The sequence below is a fragment of the Elephantulus edwardii genome, unplaced genomic scaffold, assembly GCF_000299155.1.
Source record: "Elephantulus edwardii isolate Elephantulus edwardi_28Jun2011 unplaced genomic scaffold, EleEdw1.0 scaffold00064, whole genome shotgun sequence".
NCBI lineage: Eukaryota > Metazoa > Chordata > Mammalia > Macroscelidea > Macroscelididae > Elephantulus > Elephantulus edwardii.
In genome coordinates this window covers 9,776,947-9,789,016 of record NW_006399814.1, presented here as the reverse complement: position 1 = coordinate 9,789,016, position 12,070 = coordinate 9,776,947, and the positions used below count along the sequence as shown (strand labels likewise).

The 12,070-nt window shown below is 42.8% G+C and overlaps 1 protein-coding gene across 1 annotated transcript in view; it reads left to right on the top strand.

Annotated features, from left to right (window-relative positions):
- Window positions 1-12,070, top strand: part of SLC25A48 (solute carrier family 25, member 48) — an 89,842-nt gene that overhangs the window by 71,356 nt on the left and 6,416 nt on the right. The window contains exons 5-6 of the mRNA XM_006888138.1: window positions 2,714-2,959; window positions 6,551-6,684. Coding sequence (XP_006888200.1) covers window positions 2,714-2,959; window positions 6,551-6,684 — 380 coding nt within the window. The remainder of the gene's footprint in view (window positions 1-2,713; window positions 2,960-6,550; window positions 6,685-12,070) is intronic.

The window sequence follows — 12,070 nt, the reverse complement described above, 5'->3', positions numbered from 1 at the left end:
CAACCCCAAATATAATCCACTCTGTACATCTTATCATTATAATATGGTATACTACGTACAGTGTTGCAGCATATCATTTGCTCGTGTTATCACTGTCATCCTTGCCCCTAAAGGCACATACGGATCATATTTATGAAGACATTTATAATAAAAACAATAATAATGAAAACATTTTAAAAAATTGAGGTATTCAACTTATATAAGAGCTGATAACGGTGTCATTGCCCTGGAACCCCACCGTACATCAGCGTACATACACAGATTTCGTGCTTGTTCAGGTCTTGTCTTTAAGAAGACTAGCTCAAGGTTTGGCAAGTGTTTCTCCACCATCTGCACAATCCAACAAGCAGAATTTTATTGGAACACATTCTTTCCATTAGTAATTCCTGAAAACCTTCACTAATTCCTACCCTCAGGTGATTCATGAAAACCTTACCTCCTTGGTTCGAATCCACCAGATGCTCTGCCGGGGAAGGGGGGAAGGAGGGACAATCTCCTCCTGTACCAGTCAGATCTGATTTGACGGTACAAGCACAAATACAAATAATAAAATAAAAAAAACCAAAAAAAAAAACCTTACCTCCTGAAGCGTGTCACTGTTACCGGCAGGTTGAAGGGCAGATCTGCTCAGTCAATTCTATGTTACACATATAACTGATGAGAAGGAAGAGGCTGGGGGAAGTGAGAACACACAGGAAAGTAAAACGGGGTTCAATACTAACAGTAAGTGTGTCTGGGGCAAGGATTTACAATGTTCTCTTTTTTTTCTGCCATTTTTTTTTTCAAATTTGAAATTATTTTCAAGAAAAATAATTTGTAAGTGTATTGGGGCTGAAAGTTCAAAGCTCTTCACTCTATAAATTAAGGTCTAGAAGAAGGCTTTCATGCCCTTTCCAGAGGATGTCAGTGCATTTGGTGATAGTAGTCATTCTGACAATTATATTGCCTGCGTTGTAATAAATGGACAATTCCCCAGCAATAAAACCCCCCTAAACTGTTATGTTACTGACCTGGTAGAAAGAGGGAGAATTTCCTTATTGCATGCCATGGGAGGAAACAAGTACAGTATATTCTTGGTTTGGTGACAAGGCCAGTTTGAAGTGTGGCAGGTGTTTCTCTAAGATCTGCGCATCCAGACAAGTAAGGCTTTATCAGGAAACTCCCCCTCAATCTGTCACTCTCGAAAGCCTCACCATCCCCAGAGCTGATTCATGAAATCCGTGACTCTTATGGCAGGTCATTGTTCCCTAGATGTGAATGTGTCGCAGGCCAAGTGTACAGATGGAGATAATGACATTTATTATGGCCAATGGCAGAATCACTTCCCAGGACGACCCAAATTGTGCTTAATAAATAATGCATTAACATGTATGACCAGAGTGGTTAAAGGCTTGGGAGAGAATGGGGTGCTTGCTCACCTCCTAGTGGGCTTATAGGCATAGAGTGTGATCTTATGCTGAATTCAGAGAAATGACCACCACACCAGCACATGACCTGGGACACACTGAGGAAGAAGTGACTGACACCCAGCCTCCTGCAGTGCAGTGCTTGATCCAGCATGGGTGACTGTGATTTGTTCTCTTTTCCTTGCACTGGTGGTTAAGCATTCAATTTCTAACCAAAAGGTCAACGGTTTGACCCACACACACTGCCACGTGAGAGAGGCGTTTGTTCAGATGCACTTCCTGGGCAAATAGAAACCCTACCCTGGACCTCTCCTACTTTCTGGGATGGGTGAAAGTACAGGTCGCACTTTATGGCCAAATCTTCAGTTGGGACTTCATGGAGTCATGGAGCTGGTGCTTCAATCTAACTAAGTTTGCATCTGATCACATGGGACTGTTTCGGGAGCCTGGAAATCCAGCCAAGTAACGAAGGTGATCTTTTACATCATGCTGTACTACTCCTCCAAGCAGTACTGTAGGAGAGTACTGTACTAAGCAGACATAAAAACAAGAGCCTGCTGTTTCTGCACTGGAACAAGGAAGCACCTCTGTCCATGAGTTAAAGCATTGCCAATGGGTGGAAGGAAAAATAAAGAAGAGGACTGTGTGTTATGTTTTGGTAATCTTGGAATATATATCTCATAAGGCTGCTGCTTTTATATGCACTCCCAACTCAATGCATTGCCATTGTATCAGAACTGACTCATAGCTGACGCTCCAGTGAGGTTTCTGAGGCTCTTAATCACGCAGGAGGAGATTGCCTATCTCTCTTCCACGGAGCTGCTGGTGGATTCGAACTGCCAGAGAGGTGTGGCTTTTGGGTTAGTGCAGCTCCCAACAGACTACTCTGCCAGCCACCAAGGCTCCCTTTTACGTGCACTAGGAAACATTTTATTTGCGTGATTCACTTTTTTACAACACTTGCTTTAGTGTGGTGCAAGACACCTCTGCAGTATGCCAACGTTTGCTCTGAGATGGTTACAGCATGGTAGTGAAAGTTGGCTAGAAATCAGCAGGCACCCTAAGTCAACTGGTACGTTATCAACCTGGCAAGGATTTGCTCCAATCTGACTGTGCCTATTGGCAAGGAATCCCTGTGCCGATTTCAGAGTGATGGTATGAGTTGCCAAAGAGGTCAAGGGGATGCTAAAAAACCAATGGACTACGTGAGTGAGAACCATCAATGACAGAAACTGGGGCCAGGGCCAGGGAATGGCTAGCCTCTTGCTCCCTGGGTCACTTGATACCTTTTTCCTCTGTCTTTGCAGCCAATCTTCATTTGAAAGTTCCAGGGGAGCAGCCAGCATACCACGGGCCTGTGCACTGCATGGCAACCATTGTGCGGAATGAGGGCCTGGCGGGCTTGTACCGGGGTGCCAGCGCCATGCTGCTGAGGGACGTCCCAGGCTATTGCCTCTACTTCATCCCCTACGTGTTCCTGAATGAATGGATCACACCAGAGGCCTCTGCAGGCCCCAGCCCCTATGCTGTGTGGCTGGCGGGAGGCATGGCAGGTAAGCACAGCAGTGCTCAGTGTCTGGAGCCCCATTGCTACACCAGCTACTGCAGTGGGACAGCTGGGATGCCTGCCATAGCTTCTGAGCCCTGGGGAGAGCAGGACCTATCCAGGTACTCAGTTAGCAGTTCTTTGTTAAGTTCCTACTGTGTGTCAGCCCTGTCAGGCACGTTGAAGACTAAGAAGGGTCCTCCTTCTTCTCCCGCTGCCTTTCTCTTGGAGTTCAGGATATAGTAAGTCCTTTTCCAGACTCAACTTTCAGTCAGTAGATATATTTTGAGCATTTACTTTTGTGCCAGGTGTTATTGAACTTTGAAAATCTATTATCATGGTTCACCTTTATGGAATACCTGTTTCAATAAAACTTTGTGAGAATTTTGTTATTAGGTAGCGACCAATTGTCCCTCTTTTAGTGCAAAAAAAAGGTATAAATGTTTAGAAAGATTAAATAAGTGATCTAAAGTCACACAGTTAAAAGAAGACGGGATGACAGGGTTTTTCAGTCGAAAAGATCCAAGTTCAGATCCACATGTATTTATTTTGTGATGTTGGGCTGGCTACTTAACCTCCCTGTGCATTTGTTTTCTCATCAGTAAAGTGAATAGTATGTTATTAGCTGTGTGGTAGGATTGATGTAAGAATTTAAAAAGCTTATATATATAATCAAGGGAGCTCTGTGGCGTACACTCTAGGAAGTTATGCTGCTAAGAGAGACATCACCTTTCTGACAGTTTCATTCACCAGTGGCTTCAAGGGAGAAAGATGGGCAATCTCTCCTTGTGTAGTTTACAACCTGGAAAACTTAACAGTTCTGACTTGATGACAATGAGAATATATCTAGATCATAATAAAAATGAAATCTATTTCTTCATCTGCTCATTATGTGGAAGTCTCACTGAAATAACATTTGTGCACAAACCTGAAGAATGTCTAAGCAGCAGAAATAGCAATGTACAAAGGCCCTGTGGTGAGGAGTGTCTGGTGTATTCAAGTTGCATCAAAGAGTCCAGTGCACCTGCAACAGAGCCTGTGAGAGGAGGAGTAGAAAAGTAGGTCAGAGAGGAAACAGGGAGCGAGGCCATGGAACACCTGGAAACCATTGCAAGGATGGTGATTTCCACTCTATGTAAAAGAAGGACTTTAGTCAGTGAGTAATTTCAGGGTTTATGTTTGTTAAAAGATTACTCTGGATGCTGTGAGGAGAATCAGTATTAGGTGAACAAGGAACCCCAAGTAGAAAGTTATTATAAAGCTCACCAAGAGATATTGGGAGCTTCGGCCCAGAAGATACCTGTCTATAGACAGGGTGAAAAACAGTTGAGGTATTTTGAAAGTAGCATCAGCAGAATTTTCTAAAGGATTATCTGTGAAATTTGAAAGGGGAAAAAAGAGTCAAGAATACTTTCCAAATTTTTGAGAAGCTGGAAGAGTCCATTTCCATTAACTGAGATGTGACAACATAGAGAGAAGCCAGAGAGCAAGGAGTTTAAGCCACATTCATTTAAGATGATGCTCAGACAACCGAGGGGAGCTGGGGGGTGGGGAGTAGGAGCCCGGAAGTCAAGACTGGGGCCTGGGCTGGAAATATAGACTCGGGAGTTGCCAGCATGATCATCTAGAGGAAAAGGTGTTATTGTTATTATTGTTGTTGTTGTCATCAAGTGCCATTGAGTTGAGTACAACTCATAGTGACACTATGAACAAAAGATCTGAACCTTGTACCATCCTGTGCCATCCTCACACTTCCTGACATACAAGAGCCCATTGCAGCAGTCACCGTATCAATCCACCTGAGAGGGAGAGGTAGAAAGGGTCAAAAATCGAGTCCCACAGGGGTCCTAAAGAGGTAAGACAGCTTTTGAGGTAAGGCAGATGACAAGACCCCACAAAGGAACAAATGAGTACACAGTGGAGAGTGGACAGAGAGGTAGGAGGGGAAGGACGGAGGAAGGTGGGCGGGAAGGAAGTAGGAGAGGATGGGTGAGGAAAGGATGTGAAGGAATAGAAAGGGCTCCATGCCAAATCCTGCTGAGAGGCCCAGGTGCAAGGCCATTGGATTTAGAATGTGGAGTCCACAGGGTACTTCCACACATGCCATTTTGGTGGAGACAAGGATGAGGAAATCCAGTGGGAATGGAATCAAGTAAGAATAGATAAAAGGGATTGGAGATACCAAGTGTATGTCTGTGGAATTTTGCTGTGATGGGAAACAGGGGTGAGCTCCAGCTAGAAGTGGGGCTACAAGTCAAGACATGCTTATTTTTTTTTAAGTAGGTTCCTATTGCAAATTTGATGCTGATGGGAAAGATGTACTAGAAGGAAGAAAATTGAAATGGTTAGATCTCTTCTTCCTCCTCCATGTCATAAACTATGCTTTAAATCCATGACAAACACAGAGCAAGGCCCACCTCTTCATCACATGCAGCAGAATTCCCTCTCCGCCTCACCTTTCTCAGGCTTGTGTGGTCTTGATTCATGAGGAGAGCTTCATAAGTGTATGTTGGCTGAGTGGACTCTCCAGTCTCATGTCTGCTGAGAGGAAGTGTGAGTGGCCAGACAGGCAGATGTCATTTGTCATGTCCTCCCCTATGGGCTGGGGGTCAGGGCAGCAGCCAGACCAGCTCCTGTGGAAGTGGTCTATTACACTGCAGACAAGGGCACCGAGGTCCAGAGGAGCTCCCATTAGGAGCCTGAGGGGCAGGAGTCCAAAGGGCAGAGGTAGTGATGGACAGAGGGCCCAGGGCAGGTGGAGGTCTTCCATGGGAACCCCTGGACAGGAATTACAAAACTCAAAAAACCAACTGCCCTGGACTTTGGCATCGGTTTGTTTTTGTTCTCTCCACCTAAGAATGTGCCAATTTCTGTGTTTACACAATAACCCATACTGTTTTCCTAGAGACTATTAAAACTACAGACATTTCCACACTAGGACACCTGTGCTTGTCCTGTGAGGGTGACCCGGTGGCACAGGCTCCTAAGGCTTCCCTCTCACGTATTTGGAAAGGTTCAAAGACCTACCCTCAGCTCTTTTTACAGTCTAGGCTGGCCTGTGCTTGGCAAACAGCCTATCTGTGTCTACTTAGCTTTTTTGAGTGTTCAGGGTAAATCCTGCCTCTGAAGAGCCGTTAACCTCAGGCCCCAGGCCTCACCCTGAGCTCTCTTTCCTGGTGCCAGGAATGGTACTACAGAGGATTTGTGGGGCTTCTTACTGTTTCACCAGTGAAAACTGCTTCTCAAATCTGCCATTAATTGAGCTGTAGTTGTTTGCTAATTGGCTTTGTGCATCTTTCATTTGTTCCTCACAGTAGGGAATTACACCCCATAGGAGCTTATCAGAGAGAAGGAAGGACAATATCCTTGCATGCAATTTATAGCCTCTGAAAACCCACTAGAAGGTCACAGTTTTGACTCTACAGCAATGAGTTGTTCATTATTGTACAAGTCAGGAGCCCAGAGTTTTGAGGAGGCAAGAGACTTAGGCAAGTCCAACAGCAAGTGACAGAGGAAAGTTAAGCTCCATCCTTTCCCAGCTGCTAATCCTGAGCTGAGCCTATGACACATGCTTCTCTCTCTCTTCTTTTTATTACAGGAGCAATTTCTTGGGGGACAGCAACACCTATGGATGTTGTAAAGAGTCGACTCCAGGCTGATGGAGTTTATTTCAGCAAATACAAAGGTGTCCTGGACTGTATCTCACAGAGCTACCAAAAAGAAGGTTTTAAAGTAAGTCACACAGATGTTGTGCAGGGTCAGTCCAAGCCCTGGAAGATGGTTCAGAGATGATAGAGAAGGAAATTGGCTAACTAAGGGGTGGCAGTTATTATTTTCAAGGACCAGGCATGGGCACTGGGCCAAAGTCTTCACAGGCAGACGGAGGAGGCCCAACCTGACAGGTGATCAGAGAGGACTAGTTACCTGCCTGGAGTCACACAGTGGCTAAATGGTAGATCCAAGTCATGAGACATGATTGTCTATCAGCATAGCTGGCCTCATTCACTGCTCCCTCTCTTCCTTGCCTCAGGAAAGAGCCAGCACCACTTTCTACCTTTCTGTTTCTCAGTCATCACGTCTTTCTAGCACTACCCCATCATTCATTCTCCAACTCCACTGGAGCCCAGACCCCATCAGCTCTGACCTCAGCTATTCAGATAGTCTCTATGCCTCCAGTCTGGTCCGTGGAGCCCTGTTTCTGTCTTCTGTTCTCCCTGAAGCTGAAAGGCTAACCCTAGACCCAAGTCAGATCATAACCTTCCCCACTTTCAGACTGTCCCTGAGCAAAGCAGACTTCCCGTATCTGCTGTATATAGGTTAGAAATGAGTTCATCTCTCTCTGCCTCACCTGCCATGATGGTTCCCTCAGGCAAACCATCAAGGTCACTCTTCCTCTAAGGGACCCCATCTGTCATTGACATAGCTCTAAAAGCCAGCAGACAAGTTCAAAGGCGGGTCTGGCTACTCATGTTTGAGGAGACTTGGACAAACTACTTACCTCTCTGAGGCTTGGTTTCTTCAAGGACAACCTTCCTAACCATGAAAGAGCAGCAATCAAGAAATCAAACAACAGATCGCACAGGGAAAACCTGCTGCACAGATCCCCTTTAAAGAGCTAAAGAGTAAGGATGCCATTTGAGGACTAATATGGACTTGACCTAAGCCTAGGCATTTTTTAATCACCTCATATGGATATGAAAGTTGGACAATGAATAATGAATACCAGAAATAATTAATGCTGTTAAATTGTGGTATTGGTGGAAAATATTGAATATATATCATTCACGGGCTGCCGAAAAAAAAAAACAAACCAACAAATCTTGCTTGAATGTGATACAGCCTGAATGCTGCTTCGAAGCAAGAATGGCAAGTTTTCGTCTCACATACTTTGGGCCTATTATCAGGAGAAGCCAGGCCCTTGGAAAAGGACATCATGCTTAGAAAATCAGAGGGTCAGTGGAAGTGAGGAAGACCCTCAACAAGATGAATGCACACAGTGTTTGGGGGGAAAAAAGGGCTGAAACACGGCTGCGATTTTGATGATGGCACAGGTTTTTGTCCAGTTGTGTGCAGGGTCCACCACAAGTTGGAACTTATTACGCCTTGCAATAGGTATGAAGAACAAATTTGTGTAGTTTAAGTAAGGCACATAAAAAGTACTCTCCCTGATGCTTGAAACATAGGAGACATTTGGAAAGAATTGTTGTTGTTGTTAAGTGCCTGAGTCATAGATAACTCATAGTGACCCTATGAACGAAAGACCTGAGCACTGTCCATAGAGTTTCTGGAGGCAAGCCATTTCGGAAGTGGATGCCACTCCTGCTTCCAAGCTTGTTTTAATCAGGAAGCTCCACCAAACTCTGTCCACGTTGGGTAACCATTATCACATTTGGCACATCAGTGTCACAGTGTTTAGCATCACAGCAATCATGAGTTACCTCTGTACAGCAATGCACAGACAAGTGCTATACCACCTAGAAGGATGTTTGACAAAATACCAATCTAAATCAGGCCTGAGGGCCGCAGGCCCAAAGCCCAAATGGGTTTTTAAATAGGAGGCCTTATCACATGGCCTCACTTCCCTTAGGGAATCAACATTCCACCCTAGTGCTCCTATAGATGACTTTCAAACTGGTCTCCAGTGAGTTTTTAAATGTTTATGAAAATTAATAAAATATAATTATAGAAAAAAAAATAAATAAATAGGAGGCCTTATTACTGGCCTCACTTCCCTTATCGTATCAGCATTCCATTTGTAATCAACATTTGCATGAATTCTTGTTAGTTGTTATGAAGCACCATCAACTCAGTTCTGATTCATAGTGACCTTCTGTATAATAGAATGAAAGGTCTGAAACTGTACCATTGTCCAATTTTTGTTAAGTTTGGGCACATTGTTGTAGTCCTTGTGTCACTTCATTGAGGGTCTTCCTCTTGCTTGTTACCCCTCTAATAAGTACTAGTTCTTCCTGGGGACCAAACCCAAGGAATTTATCCTTCCTGATAATGTGTCCAAAGTATGTGATATCTGCACTTCTAACGCTAAGCTACACTTCTCCCAACACAGATTTCTTTCTTTTACTAGCAATCCACGGTATGTTCAATATTCTTCACAAACAGTGTAATTCAAAGACATCTGTTTTCCTTCTGTCTTCCTAATTCATTGTCCTTCTTTCATGTGTACATGAGTCCACTGAAAATATCATGGCTTCAGTCAGGTACATTTTTAATCTTTAAAGTTATATCTTTGTTTTATAGTAGTAATAATTTTATTGATGGTAGTGTTACTACTGAACTTTGAGCTTTTTCTCACATAATCCCCTCACACAAGCCTTAAAAGATAGAGTCTACTCGTCTTTTCAGAGCCAGCATAATTACTTACCTCATCTTACTTGGCTCAGGACAGGTAAGGGTTCAGAGCTGCTGTACATAGATAGGGTCTACCTCAACAGTAAACAAGAACAACAGTGTCAAGGAACTTAATGATTTCACTATCTGAAAGAGACAAGATTTAAAATGGCCCCAAAGATAGATCAAAAGGTTAAATCAAAAGGTAGATCTAGAAGAAATGGATGAATAAGATAGATCAAAAGGTCAGATCTAAAGGGTAGAACTAGAGGAAGTCAATGAAGAGTTCTACTCTTAGTATTTCATAATCAGTTGCCCTGTAGAGCATGGGTCCCCTGATTTCACAATGGTTACTGGGGGGAAGCATCTATTATAAATATAGAGTAAGGAAGAGAGAAATCTCCGCTCTGATCAACACGAATATCGTGTTTAACTCTGGTTACTAGTGACTACGCTATGAGTCAGGGGTGAAAATGAGGACTTGGACATCATATCTTATGAAAAAAAAACTTATGAGGAGGATTGAGATTGCTTAGTATGAAGCAATACGATAAAGAGAGAAATTCATTTATGTCTTTTTGGTTTCAAGGATTGATAAACTCAGCGTTTTTCCATTCTCATTATTTATGTACTTTTCTTTTTATAAGCACTTCCCAGAGAGAAGTGAGCAGCTTCAATTATCGTTTTCTCTTTCTTTTTTTAAAAGCAGAAGCACAGTTTGCAATTCAGCCAACAACAAACACAAAAGAGAGATATGAACAGAATACACTCTTTTAATCTGAGATGTTTTTGTCTGTTTCTCCAAACATTAATGTTTCACAGTTCTGTAAAATATTTAAAGGGGAAAAAATTATGTTGCCAATATCATTCTCTCCCTAAATTACTATGGCCTGTAAAAGGGAACTGAATGAGAACTGCATTCTCAAAGGGAACTGAGACTAGATGACCAGTGTCTTAAATGTGATAATGTTGGATCTGTAATAAGTATTCAGAGGCAAGTTTTTAAGCAGAACTAGCAATGCTCAACTGGATTGTCTGTCACATTCACCAGATGGTTCTAAAGGGGAAAAATATTTCTTTTAACTTTTTGATTGATTAAAATTGTAGGTAAAAACATTATTGCCAGTGTCAGACGGATTTTGGCAGACAGCAGAGAATACCAGAAGAATATCTATCTGTGTTTCATTGACTATGCAAAGGCATTTGACTGTGTGGATCGCAACAAATTGTGGCTAACCTTGAGGAAAAGGGGAATCCCAGAACTCTTGATTGTGCTTATGTGAAACTTATATTTGGACCAGGAAGCAATCATCAGAACAGAGCAAGGAAACACTGCGTGGTTCAAAATAAGAAAGGAGTGAGTAGGGATTGCATCCTGTCCCCATGACTTTTCAATCTGGATGCAGAACAGATCATTTGGGAAGCAGGGCTTTATGAGGAGGAGTGTGACATCAAGATTGGAGGAAGACTCATCAACAACCTATGATATGAAGATGGCACAACCTTGCTTGCTGAAACTGAAAAAGACCTAAAGCACTTTCTGCAGAAGGTCAAGGACTTTAGTCTTCAAGATGGATTGAAGCTCAACATCAAGAAGACAAAGATTCTCAATACTGGGCCAATTGGAAGCACCATGATAGGAAGAGAAAAGAATGAGGTTGTTAGCAACTACAGCTTGCTTTGCTTCCACAGTCAACACTCTCGGCACCAGCAGTCAGGAAATCAAAAGATGAATTGCATTGGGAAAATCTGCTCTCATGGACCTCTCCAGAGTGCTGAAGAGCAACAGTATCTATCTAGAACAAAGGTGTGCCTAATCCAGGCCATGGTCTTCTCAACTACTTGTTATGCTTCAGAGAACTGGACAATGACTAACAATGGCAGAAGAAGAATAGATCCCTTCGAGTTGTGGTGCTGGAGAAGAGTCTTGGACGTATCATAGACTGCTAAGAAAACAAATGGGTCTGTTTTGGAGAAGGTGAAACCAATCTCTCCTTGGAGGCTCGGATTTTGAAGTTCTGTCTCACATACTTTGGGCTTGTGGTCAGGAGAGACTGGTCCTTGGAGAAAAACATCCTGCTCAGAAGGGTGGAGAGGACAGCACAGGAGAGGAAGACCCTGGATGAGATGGATTGATATAGCATCTGGGGCAATGGGGTTGATGTGTCAGAATTAGTGATACTGGCTCAGGACAGTTCAGAGCTGCTGTACATAGGGTCACTATACATAGCAAGTTACTCAATGGCACATAAAAGTTACATACTATATTGTTTGTTTTTTATTTTTGCCTCTTGTTTAGAGTCAACAAGACTTCAGGGAGGGCCTTTGTATTTGAAGTTGATTGTTATTATATTTTGGAGGAACATTCTTCTAAGTGGTACAGCACTCTTCTGTCAATATGCTGTACTGAGATAACCTGGGTTTGTTGTGATGCTGAACCTTGCACCATAGGGATGTCAAATGCCATAATGGTTACCGATGGTGGACAATGTTTGGTGGAACTCTTCGTTTAAGACAGGTTTGGAAGCAGGAGTGGCATCCACTTTCTAAACAACATGCCTCTAGAAACTTGATGAACTTTGACAAATGATGATACTTACAGAAAGGCTTCAGGTCTTTTGTTCATAGGGTCACTATGAATCATGCTTAACTGAATGACAATCAACAACAACAACATATGAACATGAAAAGCATCAAAATACACAAGAGACTCTTTTATTTTTTTAAAAAATTATTATTAATTTCAGTAAAAATTTAGAGACTTTGGATT